The sequence below is a fragment of the Anolis carolinensis genome, chromosome 1 (genome assembly GCF_035594765.1).
Source record: "Anolis carolinensis isolate JA03-04 chromosome 1, rAnoCar3.1.pri, whole genome shotgun sequence".
NCBI classification, from domain to species: Eukaryota; Metazoa; Chordata; class Lepidosauria; order Squamata; family Dactyloidae; genus Anolis; species Anolis carolinensis.
This window is the reverse complement of record NC_085841.1, coordinates 741927-761159: the sequence shown is the minus strand read 5'-3', so window position 1 is coordinate 761159 and position 19233 is coordinate 741927. Positions and strand designations below refer to the sequence as shown.

The 19233-nt window shown below is 45.4% G+C and overlaps 1 protein-coding gene across 4 annotated transcripts in view; it reads right to left on the bottom strand.

Moving 5' to 3' along the window:
* The window catches only part of dnmt3a (DNA methyltransferase 3 alpha), a 200699-nt gene that overhangs the window by 68559 nt on the left and 112907 nt on the right, over positions 1 to 19233 (bottom strand). For all 4 annotated transcript variants that reach the window (XM_062968931.1, XM_062968945.1, XM_062968934.1 and 1 more), the window contains exons 5-6: positions 16185 to 16231; positions 11306 to 11452 (exon numbers count right to left, since the gene is read on the bottom strand). In XM_062968931.1, coding sequence (XP_062825001.1) covers positions 11306 to 11452; positions 16185 to 16231 — 194 coding nt within the window. The remainder of the gene's footprint in view (positions 1 to 11305; positions 11453 to 16184; positions 16232 to 19233) is intronic.

Below are 19233 nucleotides of genomic sequence, written 5' to 3'. Positions count from 1 at the left end.
ATTGATCAATGTTTACGGGCTGAAGTCATGATTGCCAACAGGAAACAATGGGTTCGAGGCCAGGGCGGTAGAGCCGGGGCAAAACCCCCCGCTCCCGCCAGTGTTCAGCCACGTCCGGTGTGGAGACCCCCGCCGCCAACCCCATACCCCAGAGGAGGCGAGGAGGTGCCGATGCAGTTGGGCAATGTGCGTCCCAGACTAGATGCCGCCGAGAAAGCCCGTCGTCAACGCTTGAACCTCTGCTGGTACTGCGGGAACGGGGGCCACTTCGCCAGAGAGTGCCCAGCCAAAGGGAAGCCTGCCGCCCGTCTTGCGGCGGCGTCCTCCACGGAGTCGAAGGCGTCTGAGCCGACTGGCACACAGCCGGCGGGGGAAGCCAACGACCGGGTGTAGAGAGGCTCGCCAACCCGGTCAAAAAATCCATCCAAGAGCCGCCAACCGGGGTCCTGTTCCTTCTCGTGGTCACATTATGGTCAGCAAAAAGGGGACCCGTCATGATCCACGCCATGATAGACTCTGGAGCTACCAACAATTTCATCGATAGAGAGTATGCCGACTCTCTGGGATTACAATATCATGATTTCAAGAATGCCCGTGTGGTGCAAGCCATAGACGGCCGTCCCCTCAAGACGGGCCCCGTAAGCCAGTGGTCGGAACCCACCAGGATGTGGATAAGGGAACATATGGAAGAGATTTCCTTCTTTGTTACCGAGGTTCCCCATTTCCCTGTGATTTTGGGAATTCCATGGCTGACACTCCACGACCCTAACATCTCCTGGTCCAACAGAGAACTGCAGTTTGCTTCACCGTACTGCCAAAACCATTGCCTCGTAGCCAAGGTATGCCATGCCACAGACTCCGAGCCCATCATCACCTTGCCAAAGAAGTACTCCGAGTATTGGGATGTATTCAATGAGAAAGAAGCCGAAAAATTACCCCCACATAGACCTTATGACTGTGCCATTGACTTGGTGGAGGGGGCCCCGATCCCGCGAGGGCATCTCTACTCCCTGACTGAACCAGAGCAAGAAGCTCTCAGGGAATTCTTAGAGACAAACCTTCGCAAGGGGTTCATCAGACCCTCTCAATCCCCAGCCGCCTCCCCAGTGATGTTTGTGAAGAAGAAGTCAGGGGAATTACGCTTGGTGGTGGACTACAGAGCATTGAACAATATCACCAAGCGGAACAGCTATCCCCTGCCCTTAATCTCGGATCTACTGGACCGACTTCGAGGAGCCAAGGTCTACACCAAGCTGGATCTTCGGGGGGCTTATAATCTAGTTCGCATCAGAGAAGGGGACGAGTGGAAGACCGCCTTCCAGACTAAATTCGGATTATTCGAGTCCCGAGTTATGAATTTCGGTTTATGCGGAGCTCCCGCAACGTTCCAGCATTTTGTCAACGATATTTTTCAGGACTATCTAGACAGATTCTTGATAATCTACCTGGACGATTTTTTGGTGTTTTCCAGATCACAATCAGAACATGAGAACCACGTCAAAATGGTGTTGCAACGACTGCGGGATCATGGACTTTATGCCAAGCTAGAAAAATGCGCTTTTGATCTACAAGAGGTAGATTTCCTTGGCTACCGCATCTCGCCTCTAGGGCTTTCCATGGATCCAGCCAAAGTTTCAGCAGTATTGGAATGGCGGGCGCCAACTAACAAGAAAGAGGTGCAGCGTTTCTTGGGGTTCGCGAACTACTACCGCAAGTTCATTCCAGATTTTGCCCGCTGGTCCGACCCCATCACTAGCTGCATCCGTGGAAAGCAGCCTTTCCGCTGGACTGATCAAGCAGAGAAAGGGTTCCAGCAACTGAAGAAACTATTCACCTCCCAGCCAATTCTACAGCACCCAAATCCTGGAACCCCTTTTGTGGTGCAAGCGGACGCCTCTGATGTGGCAATTGGGGCTGTACTCTTACAACCGGTGGGAGATCACCTCCACCCCTGTGCCTTTTATTCTCGTCAACTAACCACACCAGAGAGGAATTACACCATTTGGGAAAAAGAACTACTGGCCATAAAGGCAGCCTTTGAAACTTGGAGACATTGGCTAGAAGGGGCCAAATTCCCCATTGAAGTCCACACTGATCATCGTAATCTAGAACATCTAAGAACTGCCCGCAAACTAAATCAGAGGCAGCAACGTTGGGCTTTATTCTTTGAACGTTTCAACTTCCAGATCCATTATGTGACCCCAGCTCAAACCAAGCAAGCAGACGCCCTGTCACGTAAACCGGAATACGCTGCAGGACGCAAGGAGACCTTTGAATCCCAACTGCTACAACCTGAGAACTTTGCCACGCTCACAGTGGGGAACACCAAATCCAGTCCCATTGGTTCAACTTCCCCTACTACAGGACCCATCTGTGCTCAAGAAATCAGGGCTAGTCAGCAAGCAGATGCCTGGGCGCAGGACCAACTTCGCCAAGGTCTGCATTTTCCCTTTTCGCTTAAAGATGGGCTGCTCTGCTATAGAAATCATGTTTATATCCCACCCGGACCGGGCAGGGAAAAAGCGCTTCGTCTGTGTCATGACTGCAAACCAGCAGGACACTTCGGACTATTTAAAACCATGCATTTGATCCTAAGAGATTTTTGGTGGCCCAAGATCCGCAAGGATGTGGAAAAATATGTCAACACCTGCCCAGTATGCCAGCGCTCCAAGATACGAAGGGAGAAACCCTCAGGGCTTTTGCACCCCCTTCCTACCCCATCTCGCCCATGGGAAATAATTTCCGCGGATTTCATCACTGACCTACCACCTTCCTGTGGATTCACCACGATCTTAGTGGTGGTGGACCTATTCACCAAGTTAGCCCATTTCATTCCCTGCGAAGGCCTCCCCACGGCCAAAGAAACTGCGGATCTATTTCTTCAGCATGTTTTCAGACTACATGGATTGCCCAAGAGTTTAGTCACAGACCGTGGATCTCAATTCACCTCTCGTTTTTGGAAGGCACTACAAAAACTACTGGGCATAGACTCTCGCTTATCTTCAGCTCATCATCCCCAAACAGATGGGCAAACGGAGCGCACCAATGCCACTTTGGAGCAGTATCTTCGCTGTTATGTAAACTACCAACAGGACAATTGGGCTTCTCTGTTACCACTGTCTGAGTTTGCCTACAATAATGGAGTTCAAGCTTCTACAAAAGAAACGCCGTTCTTTGCAAACTACGGTTTCCATCCACGTTTCTTTCCCCCTGTCATTGAAACTTCAGAAGTTCCCGCAGCAGAGGATTGGCTGCAGGAACTCACAGCGGTGCAACAACTTTTGCTCCAGCAACTGGACCAAGCCAAGGAGGACTATAAACGCCACGCTGACAAACACCGCCAGCCGGGCCCCGAAATCAAGGTAGGAGATCGGGTTTTTCTGTCCACTCGCTTTCTGCCCTCCCACCGCCCATGCCGGAAGTTAGATGCCCGCTTCATTGGCCCCTATCCAGTGGTGGCGCAATTAAACCCCGTGACTTTCAAACTCCAACTTCCGCGTTCAATGCGCATTCACCCAGTGTTTCACCGTTCCCTGCTCCTTCCGGCGGATGGTGTGCGTCCTGATACAGACCAACCGGCCCCCCCTCCTGTTTTGATGAATGGGGAGGAGGAGTTCGAGGTTGAGGACATTTTGGATTCTCGCTTTCATCGCCGCCGCCTACAATATCTCATTGACTGGGTGGGTTTTGGGCCTGAGGAACGCTCTTGGGAAGACGCCTCCACAGTCCATGCTCCTGATCTAACCCGTCGCTTTCATCAGACCTATCCCACCAAACCGCGACCTCGCGCCTCGGGGAGAGGACCCCAGTTTGGGAGGGGCCCTGAGGAGGGGGATAGTGTGATGAACCATGGGCCTTGTAGTCCTGCTCAGGACATTGTAATCCCTGCTGAAGATGAAAACTTGGGTTTTTTACCTTCCCAGTCTGAACTGGATTCCTCTCAGCCAGATCCTTCCCAGGCAGATCTGGAAACCTTGCACCTGCAAGAAAGTTGTGCCCCAGAAGTATGTCAAACAACCCCAGAGCCTACTTCTCCCGTGTTCTTGCGCCGGGAGTTTTGTAAACAACAGAGAAGTTTGGATTCAGCTTCGCGCAGGAGTGCGAGGATAGCAGCTAAGAATGTTGCCAATTAACATTGGTTCTCGTGAGAATCTTTAAGGAGTTTAACATCTGGTCTCAGAGTTTAGCTTTCGTTTCTGATTCCCAGAGAACCGCTTTGGTGAGAAAGTTGGACTCTATATAGGTGTTTTGCCCGCGTAGCAACTTCGCGGAGTCAATTCGTCAGCCTACGGAGCGAGTTGTGTCTGGACAGCGCGCTCCGATTCAAGCCTCGCTTCAGCTCAAGCCTTGCCTTGCTTTCCAGCCTTCGCCTTGCTTCCCAGCCTTTGTTTACCTACGGACTTTGCCTTGTTTCCCAGGACTAATCCTTGCCTTGTTTCACGGATTTTACCAAGTTATTCCACGGACCTTGTTCTTGTTCTTAGTTACCTTGTTCCACGTTCAAGCCTTGTTTCAAGTATCAAGTTATTTCCTAGCCACGCTCAAGTTTTATGGACTAAGGACCTTGTCATCTCCCCTCACTTTGCTTGGCAAAGTGAGTGTTTCGGTTATTGGATTACAACTTTGGACCTTAATATTTCTTATTGGACATTGCTTTTTTGGACTAATTCTGACCTTTCCTGAAGGGTCTAATTCTGGACTATTTTCTATACTTGTTTTTATTAACTTTATATATTCCTTCAATAAAGATATTAGTTAGATTCTGGCCTCTGTGTATGGTTATTGGTGCCTCTGCCGCCTGGGTCGTGACAATACCTCTCCTGAGAGGCATTTTAGGACTAAAGGGCGGGGCTAGGATTGGGGCCTCTTCCCAAGAGCCTAAGACAGGGCTGAGCCTCTATACTTCACTTGAGAGGCCTTTTAGGACTAAAGGGCGGGGCTAGGGGCGGGGCTTCTTTCCAAGAGCCCGAGACAGGGCTGAGCCTCTATACCTCTCCTGAGAGGCGTTTTAGGACTAAGGGGCAGGGCTAGGGGTGGGGGAGGGGCCTCTTTCCAAGAGCCTCTGTATATCTCCTGAGGCACTTGTTAGAACACAGGGGCGGAGCCCCGCCCCCTCCTCTAGCCCCACCCCGTTTCCTGGCAGGCACCACATGACAGGGATAGAAGCTCAGCCCTATCTCAGAGCTTATAACTCCGCCCATCCCAGTCCATTTGTGGCCCCACTCACCTCCCCCTCCCAGCCCTGTATCTTGGACTAGGGGAGAGGCTTAGCCCCACCCTTTTGAGCAGGAGCCACGGCCACCCCTCTAAGCCACGCCCCCTTTCCCGGGGGGGGGCACTGAGTCATATTTTTTCTGGACATTTTTTCTGGCCAAATAAGTTTGGGAACCACTGAAATGAATGAAGCTACTGGCCACACAGCCAATGGATTTTGTTTAATTGCATCTTTTTCAAGTGTACCCCCAGTTCTGCAAACATGGGGCCCATAGCAAAAGAACCCGAGCCTGGTGGGGAACTGAGCTAGGCTTGGGGCTCAGGTGGGCTTCACTTACGCAGCTTGGCCGTCTTTTGTATCAAACTTCCGCTCTACAGAATGACAGTGATGAGAGTGAGGAACTGTTCCCCCCATTGTATGGGGAGGGGAATTCCCGATGGCTGGGGGGGGGGGGGGGCTGGCAGGTGTGTACGGTGACAGGACATGAAACAGGTCCACCAGGTGTTTCTCAAGCAACACTGGAGGAGATTTACAATGGGTGGAAACCTGCAGGCACCTGCTTTGGTGTCCTATCATCTGCTGATGTATTTTCCTTTGGGGGGGGGGCATAATATACTGACAGGTCCAATTAGCAAATTCTGCCTCTCCAAGTGGCAGCCTCCCTCCCCCCAAATGATTTCTTTTCTCCTTCAGTCCCTACATTGCAAGAGAGTGAGATATTGAAAACCATTCGTGCCAAAAATTCTTGCAATATTTGCTGTCTCTGAATTCCCCCCTTTTTCCACTCTGGCTGCCTTTCTTTCCTTGGATGCGTAGGTTGGATTTCTAAAAACTCCACTAAAGTTTACTTATTGTTTATCTTAGTTGTATAGTTTTATCTTGCTTTAACGATGTGTTTATTGTGCTGTTTATGACAGTGTGTGTTGTTTGTACTTATTTATTATTTATTACAATATTTATATCCCGCCCTTCTCACCCAACAGGGGACTCAGGGCGGCTTACAATAAAACAGACATATAAAAACAGTACAATACACTATAAATCAGTTAAAAAATTAATTTACATATAACATTCATAAAATGCATTTATAAAATATAGATAGGCGTGTACAAGTTTAAAAGACTGGGTCTGTCAATTGAGTTCCAGTATACATAATAGTAATTAATGCTGCTGATTCTTATCCGAAATGTTTGGAAACCGCCCTGAGTCCCTTTGGGGAGATAGAGCGGTATATAAATAAATTATTATTATTATTATTATTTTATTATGACACAGCAAACAAGACAGACATGCTGGATTTCGTATCACAAAATCACAAGTCGAACACTTCCCAAGTGTCTAGGACTGTGTGATGTATTTTCGGATGATGCGCGCAGATCCTAGTAGGGTGGCCTTTTGCAGTTGGCAGATCGTAATTTTGTCAATGTCTATTGTTTCCAAATGCCGGCTGAGATCTTTTGGCACGGCACCCAGTGTGCCCATCACCACCGGGACCACCTGCACTGGTTTCTGCCAGTCTTTGAAGTTCAATCTTGAGGTCCTGGTAGCGGCTGAGTTTTTCCTGTTGTTTTTCATCAATGCGACTGTCACCTGGGATGGCAACATCAATGATCCAAACCTTGTTCTTTTCCACAACTGTGATGTCTGGTGTGTTGTGTTCCAGAACTTTGTCAGTCTGGATTCGGAAGTCCCACAGTATCTTTGCGTGCTCATTTTCCATGACCTTTGCAGGTTTGTGATCCCACCAGTTCTTTGCTGCTGGCAGGTGGTACTTGAGGCATAAGTTCCAATTAATCATTTGGGCCACATAGTTGTGCCTCTGTTTGTAGTCTGTCTGTGCAATTTTCTTACAGCAGCTGAGGATATGATCAATGGTTTCGTCGGTTTCCTTGCAGAGTCTGCACTTTGGGTCATCAGCTGATTTTTTGATCTTGGCCTGAATTGCCTTTGTTCTGATGTCTTCCTCCTGGGCTGCAAGTATCAGGCCTTCTGTCTCCTTCTTCAGGGTCCCATTCGTGAGCCAGAGCCAGGTCTTCTATTATTATTATTATTATTATTATTACTATTATTATTATTATTATTATTATTATTATTAATTGCCTTTGTTCTGATGTCTTGCTCCTGGGCTGCAAGGATCAGGCCTTCTGTCTCCTTCTTCAGGGTCCCATTCATGAGCCAGAGCCAGGTCTTCTCCTTATCAGCTTTTCCTTCAATTTTGTCAAGGAACTTTCCATGCAGTGTTTTGTTGTGCCAGCTGTCAGCTCTAGTTTGTAGTGTGGCTTTCTTGTACTGGTTTTTTGTCTGCTCTGCTTTGAGGAGTTTCTGATTTTTGACTTCAATCAAAGCAGGTTCTTCACTTTGCTTCACTTTAAATTATTATTATTATTATTATTATTATTATTATTATTATTATTATTATTATTATTGGAGCCCCCGATGGCACAGTGAGTTAAAACCTCATGACTTGAAGGTTGGGTTGCTGACCTAAAGGCTTTCAGGTTCAAATCCAAACTGGGGAGAGCATGGATGAGCTCCCTCTGTCAGCTCCAGCTCCCCATGCAGGGTCATGAGAGAAGCCTCCCAACAAGGATGGTAAAAACATCAAAACATCCAGGTAACATCCCCTGGGCAACGTCCTTGAAGATGGCCAATCTTGGCCAATCCTGCCAATCTTTGGACCTCCAGGTGTTTTGGACACGTGTTCCTAACCGCTGGTAAGCTGGCTGCGATTTCTGGGAGTTGAAGTCCAAAACACCTGGAGGCCCAAAGGTTGGGAACCACTCATCAAAGTCATGAATCAAGATGTTGAACAGAATTGGGCCCAGGAGAGAATCCTGCTTATGGCACGCCACTCGTCACTTCTTTCCAAGTATTGAAAGGGAAACTCGGCTGCTGCCTTTCTCAAAGATAACCCCATTTTCCAATCAGAGAATCCCATCCCAGACATTCCCAACCTGGCCAGGAAAAGTTCTGAGTTTTAAATGAGGGAACGGAGGGGATTTCAGAGCAAGATCCTGTCTGTGAGACGGAATTTGAAAGTGGAACTGTTTTGGAGTCCAGCAGACAGGGAGAGGACCTTTCACCTACAAGGAGCTTAGCAACTCGATAAGAGACCTGACACACCAAGATAGCTCCGTTCCTCCGTTCCCTCATCCATCCCCTCCTCACGTGACTTTTGAGGAAGCGATGGAGGGTGGAATGAGCTTGAGCTGTTCCTCATCATCATCATCATCATCATCATCATCATCATCATCATCATCATCATCCCCTGCTTTTTCTCTCCACAAAGGAGCCTCCAAGTGCCTCTATGCTTGGCCCCAGGACCAGCTCCTTGTGGTAAATGAAGGTGCAACATTGGGGAGGAGAGAAAATGGAAAGAGGAGCGCCTGCATCCTATTGGATTTTTGGTTGTGTGTATATCAAATGTATATGTTGTGTGTATATGAAATGTAAATCAAGTGTTTCTGCTGTTTTGCAAGTGTGTGTTTCAGCAATGAAACAGTTAACAGCAGGCCAGTTTGACTGACAGCCTGCTGTGACCTATGAGACATGAATGTGATTTCCTGCTTCTTGGCAGGGGGTTGGACTGGATGGCCCATGAGGTCTCTTCCAACTCTACTATTCTATGATTCTATGATTTCCGGCCTTGGAGGTCAGAACTTCCTTCGGACTAAGGAATGTGCCTTCTTATCTTTGTTGAACTGTGTGCGAGCCGAGAGCCGAAGAATGCCGGCTTCTAGCGATGGACTTTGCTGTTTGTAGATATCTTTGTTAATATTAAATAAGTGTTTGAACTTCAGACTGCAGATGTCTTTGAGTCTGACATTGGAGAGGAATTGGTGAGGGCAGAAGTTCGCCAATTAATCAGGGTGCTGATCTGGAGAAGATGATAGATGGGAGTTTGAAGAAACCCACCCAACACGCACCCTGACCCCTGGCTCTGCACTCTGACACATCCCATATTTCTTCCTCCCAAATTTTTCCTGCATTCCCATGTCCTGAAAGGTCCAGCCAAAAATACAGGATTCTGCTTGTGCTTTACCCAAACCCTGATGTCCCATCCGCTGCCAGCCTCCTGCCCCATAGCAGAGTTGAAGCTAATGGCTCCGGTTTCACTGGAAGGTGGTGAACCTGCCCTGCGTTTTAGTACACACTTCAAAAGAATCAGAATCACAAAGTTGGCAAAGACCACAAGAGGGATCTGGTCCAATCCTATTCTGCTGGGGAGGGACACAGTCAAAGCAGATGGCCACTCGGTCTCTGTTTAAAGATCTCCAGAGAAAGAGACACCACTGGCCTCACAGCTCTTATCGTCAGAAGTTCCTCCTAATATTCAAGTGGAATCTGCTTTCTTGCCATTTGAATCCATCGCACCATGTCCTTGCCTTTGGAGTAGCAGAAAACAAGCTTGCCCCTTCCTCAAGGTGACCCAAGATGCTAGGGATCTTTGTCACTGACCTGCAACGCTTAACACTAAATGGGAATCACTACTCTTATTCAATGGACTAACTCCTTTTAAGTTTGTTCTAAACTATGGAGCACGTCCCCTGCCCGACTCAAACAACAGCCACCACTCACAGGATGACAATACATCAGATGTACCTTGAAGTGCAATGCCTGCTGCCAGGCCCCTTCAGAAGGAAACCCACCGGAAGAGGACCCACGTCCGCAGTGATGTTTTTACCACCAAGGACACAGCAACACCATTACCCCAGGCCTGGCCCAACTTCAAGTGACATACCCTTCTCTAGATACAGGCATCTTCGCCCTACCACAGCCATGGGCAAAATGGGCCCTCCGGGTGTTTGAAGGCAGTAGCAGAGGTTTTATTCATCTGGCCAGGTGGACGTCAGGACAACATTATTGCCAACAGAACGGATATCGCATACGATGCATTGCAGAGCAGGCCTGGGCCAACTTGGGCCCTTACTCCAGGTGTTTTAGACTTCAATTCCCACAATTCCTAACAGCTTCAGACCCCTTCTTTTCTATCCTTTCCGCTTAATGGGAAAAGGAAAGGGCCCGGGTTGTGGGAGTTGAAATCCAAAACACCTGGAGGGAGGGCCCAAGTTGGCCCGGGCCTGCTCTACCACATCTGTGCCACCTTTTGCCTTCATAGGAATCTTCTCTGGGTTTGCCTCAAGAGAATTACAGTAGAGTCTCACTTATCCAAGCTTCACTTATCCAATGTTCTGTATTATCCAACACAATGTTTTTGTAGTAAATGTTGCAATGTTTTGGTGCTAAATTCGTAAATACAGTAATTAGTACATAACATTACTGTGTATTGAACTGCTTTTTTCTGTCAATTTGTTGTAAAACATGATGTTTTGGTGCTTAATTTGTAAAATCATAATATATTTTGATGTTTAATAGGCTTTTTTCTTAATCCATCCTTATTATCCAACATTTTTGCTTATCCAATGTTTTGCTGGCCCATTTATGTTGGATAAGTGAGGCTCTACTGTACTGGACTTGTAGCTTCCTTTGCACAAAATGTCCAGAAAGGACAAAAATGGCGTCCCTCCTCAAATTGGAAGCTCCTTCTTGTAAACGTGGTGGAGTCTTGGTGGAGCTTCCTTATGCTCTTCCACAACAGATTACAACTCCCAGTGTCCACTGCCTATTGCAGAGAGAACAACTGCCTCCCTTCTTAGGCCAGTACAAAGTGTAGCAAGCATAACTCGGTTCTGCAAAACAGATAATCCATCTGCCAAGTGGATTTCCCCCTTCTCAAAAATGCTCCGGGTGGAAGGGACCTTTCTCCTTTTGATTCACGATGAAGTAGTTCCCCCAACACAGAATGGGGGGAAAGTCTCACTGAGAAAGCATTAGAATGGCTTCAGGAAATATTGTGTTTGGAAGTGTAATAAACATCTCTTAATTAGTATTATTCTTATTATATCTTATTGGCAACAGCAGACATCATCTTCCAAGAGAGAACGTCGAGGCGATGCCGGGTGTTAACCCAAAGCCTTGCTATTCAAGGAGTGAGATGACAGGCCCCTTCCCAACAGTTGTTGCCCCCCAACTCCAGCACATGCACATAAACAGACTTGGCAAACGGTTCTGCCCTGTCGGCCCGCTCACCTCCCTCTTCCAGCGGGCCAGCCACTCGTCTCGCTTCCGCTTGCTGATGTAGTAGGGGTCCCCGGCCTGGAAGGTCAGGCGGGGCATCGGCCGCGGGCGAAGGTTGGACTCGCAGCCCAGGCCTCCGCGCAGGCGCCCACGGGATCCCTGCAGGCAGAGAGAGGGCGAGAAAGAAAGAAAGAGAGAGGAGTCAGGACAGAGAGGGCTAGAAGTCAAGAAGCATCAAACCTTGCAGAGAGAGCAAGTAGGGACCGAGGGAATGCTGTGGCACAGACCTACTGTCTTGTTTTTCACCTATTTCCTAGATCTGTGCAACTCAGTGTTTTGCTTCGTACCTGGAGCCTCAGTGGCGCATTGGATTAAACCCTTGGGGTGCTGAACTGCTGACCTGAAGGCTGGCAGTTCAAATCTATGGAACAGGGTGAGCTCCTGCTGTTAGCCCTAGCTCCCGCTAGGATAGGGTGTTGTAAAGATCTAATTATGACTGAAGTTCTTTCAGGCAGGGGGGAATCTTTTTTTATCCCACCGCTGCCACCAAATGTAAAGGACTATGAACAACTAACACCAATTTGGAAAGATGGATCCACCAAAGACTCAGGGAGGAGACCTTTTACTTTTAAGGGTAGTGTAACTTGGGTTAGAATATATGCGACAGAGGCTTAGATGTTGGAAGAACAATAACAAGTTGATTCAGGCACAAGCTTGGTGGCTACAATGTTGGTTCTCACTGAGAGGTATTCTTATTAACAGTCACAATACTGGAATGAGATGGATCAAACTCTTTAAAGTATCACTTCTTTTACTTAAAGTAGTTAAAACTTCTTCCTCTGCCACTTTTAAACCGTTGCTTCAATGGATCTCTGTGAGTCCAACTAGGATTGGTTCCCAAAGTCTCAAACTTGGACTATCCAGTGACTTCAAACCACAATCACCCCTGTGATATACGATCACAGATTCTCTGTTCCTTACCAGGACAGAGACTATATTAAATAAGTCACCAAACTTATTTAAAACCGACTCAAAATGAACAATTGAGTCTCCTTGATCCCATCAACCTGGAATCAATCTTCCCTGTGCCTCATCAGGGCACAGACTGACTGACTTTTTTAAACTCCGCACTTCTTCCACTAAACGGCAGTTGGCTCCGCCTACTAATCCATGGCAACCAGCCTCTGAGTGCTGAGATGCAATAACTGTAATACTTAACCTTTTAAAACATAAGCACACAATTAAACATAACATCTGTAAACCAAAATTCGTACTTCATTACAGGTGTGCTCCCACTGTTAGCCCTAGCTCCTGCAATTTGAAAACTCCCAAAGAGTTATAACTGGGGACTGTTTGTTGTATGACTTTGGCCTTACTTAATGTTTGCTCCTGGGCTTACTCAGCGTAAGCTCCTGACTTGCAGCCTATTTGATGCTGGCAAATTTGCCTTCTATTCTCTTCTCCATGAACTAGAAATGAAGATTGTGAGTAGCAAATGTGAGTAGATCAATAGGTAACACTTTGGCAGGAAAAAAGACGCTCCAAGCAGTCATGCCGGACACACAACCAGGAGATAACAATGCAGGCTCCTCAGCTTGAAAACGGAGATGAGTACCTCTCCCCCAGAGCCAGAGTTGTGCACCACCTCCGGAGCCGGAAATGAAAGGAGAAGCCTTTGTCTGTGTGTCTCATTGCAGCAAGGCATTGAGTGTTTGCCTATGTTCGTTTATATATTGTAATCCGCTCTGAGTCCCCTTGGGGAGATGGGAAGAATATAAATGTTGTTGTTGTTGTTGTTGTTATTATTATTATTATTATTACCTGAGCAGGCCCTTATTTCCCAGAAGTCCTTAGTGCAGCCAACTTCGGCCCTCCAAGTGTTTGGGACTTCAACTCCCACAATTGCCATGTTCAGATCTTACCTGAGCATCCTGAGCATTCTCCTCCCTTATTTAATGACATAAACTCACATATAGCACTCAATGGCATCATTGTGAGTCACAAGGAACATGGCTCCCTGCAGAATTGAGCCCAGAGGACAGAAGCTACTTCTATGTGGCTTAATGTTTACCTTTCCAAAGGGATGGTTTCCCATAGGCCTTAAGGTACCAAGTAAGAACTGTTCAAATTTCCACTCTGCCACTGACCTCAGGCTAGTCACTCTCTCTCAGCCTCAGAGGGAGGCCATGGCACAACTCTTCTGAGGAAATCTTGCCAAGAAAATAAATAATAAAATAATAAAAACTTCATTTGTATCCCGCCCTATCTCCCCATGGGGACTCAAGCCAGCTTCCAACATAACAGGCAAACATTTAATGCCTATATAAACAATGCAGAGCTATAGATCTATAATTATATATACTAATTTCACATATGCATTTTCCCCTGAAATGTTTACAATTCCTCTCTCTATATATGTGCATTTCCCTCCTGCAGTATTTGCAAGCCCTACATGTATGTTTATATCTATCTAGATATATCTCTCCCTATATATGTGTGTGTGCATTTCCCCTGCAATATTTGCAAGCCCTATATATCTATATTCATATATAGAAAATATATATATAGACATTTTCCCCTGAAATGTTTGTAATTCCTCTCTATATATATGGAGCAACAGCACCCCTTGTGGCTGGAATCAAGCACAGCCTCCAGATGCCGGAAATGGACAAGATGGGGAAAGCCTTTACCTCTGTTTGTGTATTGTCTGTCCTTGTTAATTATATAATGGCATTGAATGCTTGCTGTATGTGTGTTCTGTAATCCACCCAGAGTCTCCTCGGGAAGATAGAGCAGAATATAAATGTTGTTGTTGTTGTTGTTGTTGTTGTTATTGGTTTGGAGAGCAGAGGGAACTGCTAGCCTCTCCCTGGATGGACCTTTGCTGCCTGGAAGCCTGCCCTCCATTGTCCGCAGCTGGACTACTTGTCTCCTCCTCCACCTTCCAAAGCAGGCAGTCAGGCTGTCTGAAGGCAACCAAAGGCAGCTGAGGAAGGCCTCAAATCTCCCCAAAAGAGCTCTGTTGGCTGTACGTCATGACTTGACCCCCATCCCAAATTTGTCGAGAAAGAAACAGGCACAAAAGGCTCAAGAACAATCCGGGATATGACCTTTCCGGGGACACCCCCTAGCGAGTGGCAAATGTCCTCAAAGTTCTGGCATATCCCACGAGAGGGTAGTTGTCATGATCTCCGATCTTTGACATCTCTGGACACAGAGCAAGCGCTGACAAAGAACAGATGCCAGCCATAAAACCTCAATTACCCTCTGGTATGTGAGAGCCCCTATACAAATGGGCTACAGAGAAGATTCTGGTATTCTGTACAATAAAACCTGTTGGAATCTACCAGCATGTGTCTGGGTGCTTTCTTCTGGTGGAAGACTTACCCACAGCACAACTGGAAGAAGAGAACCTAACAATAGGCAACTTTGTTGGGACAATTCCAACAGACACACCTTGTGATATGCGACAGGTGGGTAAAATGCAAAAATGCCACTGTCTCTAGCCAAATAACATCCTGCATGGTGACAAAGCACACCAAGCTTATGGCTGAAAACACCAAACATGGATTTGTCTCAGAGAAGACGAGTGATCCTATGAGACATTTCACAAGTTTTCACCTATTCAGGGGGCTCTTGCATGGTTTGGGGGCAAAAACACTCCCCAAAATTGCCAAAATCAGACAATTTGGAGGAGAACTGGCAGGGAAGGACTATGTATGTCAGAAATAGCAACCTTCTCAAGCTTCCACTAGTTATTTGTTATGTATACAATTTAGAATGCTTACTGTATCGTATATGTGTGCATTGGTATGCAGTTTCCCTTAACTCTATGTTGTGGGAAGAACTGCAGACCATATGATCAGAACTGGGACTGTTCGGGACTCAGACTCCGTTTTAGAAACAGTATGCTTAGAGAATTCAGTAGAAACAGATGTATGTTTTTAGAAGTCAGTAGGAACTGAATGCTGTACAGAAGCCATCAGACTTTCAGTGTGGAAACAGAGACTCTATTAGCTTCTCAGAACAGAAAGATGTTTTGGACTTTGGACTGTAAATTATAAGAATAAGAATTATAAGAATAAGAATTATAAGAATTATAAGAACAGTTATAAGGAAACTGTGTTTCCTATCCAGAGAAACTGCTTCAAATCCTATCTGTACCTGGATTGATTGATTGACAACATTTATACTTCTCACCCGAGGATACTCAGGGCGGCTTACAAAAGTTGGCAAAATTTAATGCCCAAAATGCAATCATAAAAACAAAACAATACATACAGATCCATTAATAACATTGTAAAAACCTTAAAAACGTATATATAATTAATTCCATTCGTCCAAGATCCTCATGCTGAATTTCCTCATGTATTTATGCTGAATACATCAACTTTGTGAGTAAACCAACGTACATTACTTTTAAAGAAGTCTGCTAATTTTTATCTCTTGAGAATAATAATAATAATAATAATAATAATAATAATAATAATAAAAATAATAATAATAATAATAATTTTATTTTTATACCCCACCCCATCTCCCCGAAGGGACTCGGGGTGGCTTACATGGGGCCTGGCCTGATAAAACAAACAAATAACAGTAACAAAGCAATAAAACAATTACATGAGAACATGATTTGAACCAAGAAGAGTTTGAAGAGATGTCCATGGACATCAGTCTAACAACTGAGAAACCTGACAGCCTCGCATGAAGGCCATTTTCCCAAAAGGTTAAAGCATCATTTGCCCAATGGGTTATAACTTCTAACAAGGTTGTGCCTTTCCAAAGATCATAACATCTCCAAAAGGTTATGGAGATTTCCATTTTCCAAAAATGGGGAGAGGGTATGGAAGACCACCAGAAAAAAGGGCCTATGGGGGAGGGCACTTACCTCCATTTTCAGGGAGTTGTAGTGGTTCTCCTCCTTTTCTTCTTTACCTGAAAAACAAGAGAAGCACAAGCTGAGCTGCAGCCCCCACCAAGTCCAGCTCAGAAGCCCAAGGACATTAGACTGGCACATTCATGGGCAGAGCAGAGAGGACTGTGTGGCACATGGGTCAAACCCTTGTGCTGCTGAACTGCTGACTTGAAGATTGGCATCTCAAATCCACAGGCCAGGGCAAGTTCCCGCTGTTAGCTCAGCTTCTCCCAACCTAGCAGTTTGAAAACATGCAAATGTGAGTAGATAAATAGGTACCGCTTCGGCAGGAAAAGGCAATAAAAGACACTCCTAGCAATGTCAGCCACATGACCATGAGGTAACAACACAAGCTCTTTGGCTTGAAAATGGAGAAAGAGCACCTCCCAGAGCCAGAAATGAGCATTGCCTCCAAAGCCGGAAATGAAAGGAGAAGCCTTTGCCTTTGTTTGTGTTGTGAGTCTCATTATGTGTTTGTAAACAAGGCACTGCATCTTTGCCTTTGTCTGCTCTATGATACTGTAACCTGCTCTGAGTTCCTCTGGGGAGAAGGGTGGAATATAAATAAAGTGTATTACTACTACTACTACTACTACTACTACTACTACTACTACTCCAAAGCTGGAAATGAAAGGAGAAGCCTTTGCCTTTGTTTGTGTTGTGTGTCTCATTATGTGTTTGTAAATAAGGCACTGCATCTTTGCCTTTGTCTGCTCTATGATACTATAACCTGCTCCGAGTTCCTCTGGGAAGAAGGGTGGAATATAAATAGTGTATTATTATTATTACTACTACTACTACTACTACTACTACTCCAAAGCTGGAAATGTAAGGAGAAGCCTTTGCCTTTGTTTGTGTTGTGTGTCTCATTATGTGTTTGTAAATAAGGCACTGCATCTTTGCCTTTGTCTGCTCTGATACTGTAACCTGCTCTGAGTTCCTCTGGGGAGAAGGGTGGAATATAAATAGTGTATTATTATTATTATTATTATTACTACTACTACTACTACTACTCCAAAGCTAGAAATGAAAGGAGAAGCCTTTGCCTTTGTTTGTGTTGTGTGTCTCATTATGTGTTTGTAAATAAGGCACTGCATCTTTGCCTTTGTCTGCTCTGATACTGTAACCTGCTCTGAGTTCCTCTGGGGAGAAGGGTGGAATATAAATAGTGTATTATTATTATTACTACTACTACTACTACTACTCCAAAGCTGGAAATGAAAGGAGAAGCCTTTGCCTTTGTTTGTGTTGTGTGTCTCATTATGTGTTTGTAAATAAGGCACTGCATCTTTGCCTTTGTCTGCTCTGATACTGTAACCTGCTCTGAGTTCCTCTGGGGAGAAGGGTGGAATATAAATAAAGTGTATTATTATTACTACTACTACTACTACTACTCCAAAGCTGGAAATGAAAGGAGAAGCCTTTGCCTTTGTTTGTGTTGTGTGTCTCATTATGTGTTTGTAAATAAGGCACTGCATCTTTGCCTTTGTCTGCTCTATGATACTGTAACCTGCTCCGAGTTCCTCTGGGAAGAAGGGTGGAATATAAACAAAGTGTATTATTATTATTATTATTATTATTACCTGCCTGAAACCTCATATACCTGCTGAGGAAGGGCCAGCCCCTAGCAGTTTGAAAACATGCAAATGTGAGTAGATAAATAGGTACTGCATTGTCTGGAAAATGCAAAAAGATGCTCCATGCAGTCATGCTGGCCACACCACCAGAAAAGTGTCTACGGACAACGCAGGCTCCTTGGCTTTGAAATGGAGAACACCTCTCTCAGAACCAGAGATGAGCACTGCCTCCAGATCCGGAAATGAAAGGAGAAGCCTTTGCCTGTGTATTTGTGTTTCACTGCATTTGTAACAAGGCACTAAATGTTTGCCTGTGTCTGTTTATATATACTGTAATCCGCTCTGAGACCTCTCGGTGAGAACGGAATATAAATAAAGTGTTGTTGTTATTGTTGTTATAACAGAGTGATGAAATAGCAAAGGAGGATTCTAACAGAAGAGATACTGGCAGAAACAGCTGTTTGTGTGTGTGTGTGTGTGCTTTCAAATTGCCTGTTGATTCTGGTCACTAATTTCAAAAGGTTTTCTTAGGCGAGGAATCCTCAGAAGTGGTTCAGCTAATTCATTTCCTCTGCAATATCACCCAGAGCACCTGAGAATTCTTGGCCATCATTCTAGAAATGGGGAAAGATGACCTTTTTGAGCATATGCAAAATAAATAAAGTGTTGTTGTTGTTATCATCATCATTATTACTATTACATAGAGCCACCGGTGGCGCAGTGGGTTAAACCCTTGTGCCAGGAAGACAGCTGACTTGGAAGGTTGAGTTGCTGACCTGAAGGTTGCCGGTTCGAATCCAACCTGGGGAGAGCGCAGGTGAGCTCCTTCTGTCAGCTCCAGCTCTATGTGGGGACATGAGAGAAGCTTCCCACAAGTATGGAAAAAACATCAAAACATCCGGGCAATGTCCCCTGGGCAACATCCTTGCAGACAGCCAATTCTCTCACACCAGAAGCGACTTGCAGCTTCTCAAGTCGCTCCTGACATTTATTATTATTATTATTATTATTATTATTATTATTGTATGACACAGCAAACAAGACAGATATGATGGATTTCGTATCACAAAATCACAAGTCAAACACTTCCCAAGTGTCTAGGACTGTGTGATGTATTATTATTATTATTATTATTATTATTATTATTATTATGACACAGCAAACAAGACAGATATGATGGATTTCGTATCACAAAATCACAAGTCGAACACTTCCCAAGTGTCTAGGACTGTGTGATGTATTATTATTATTATTATTATTATTATTATTATTATTATTATTATTATTATTATTATTATTATGACACAGCAAACAAGATAGATATGCTGGATTTCATTTCACAAAATCACAAGTCGAACACTTCCCAAGTGTCTAGGACTGTGTGATCTATTTTCGGATGATGCGCGCAGATCCCAGCAGGGTGGCCTTTTGCAGTTGGCAGATCG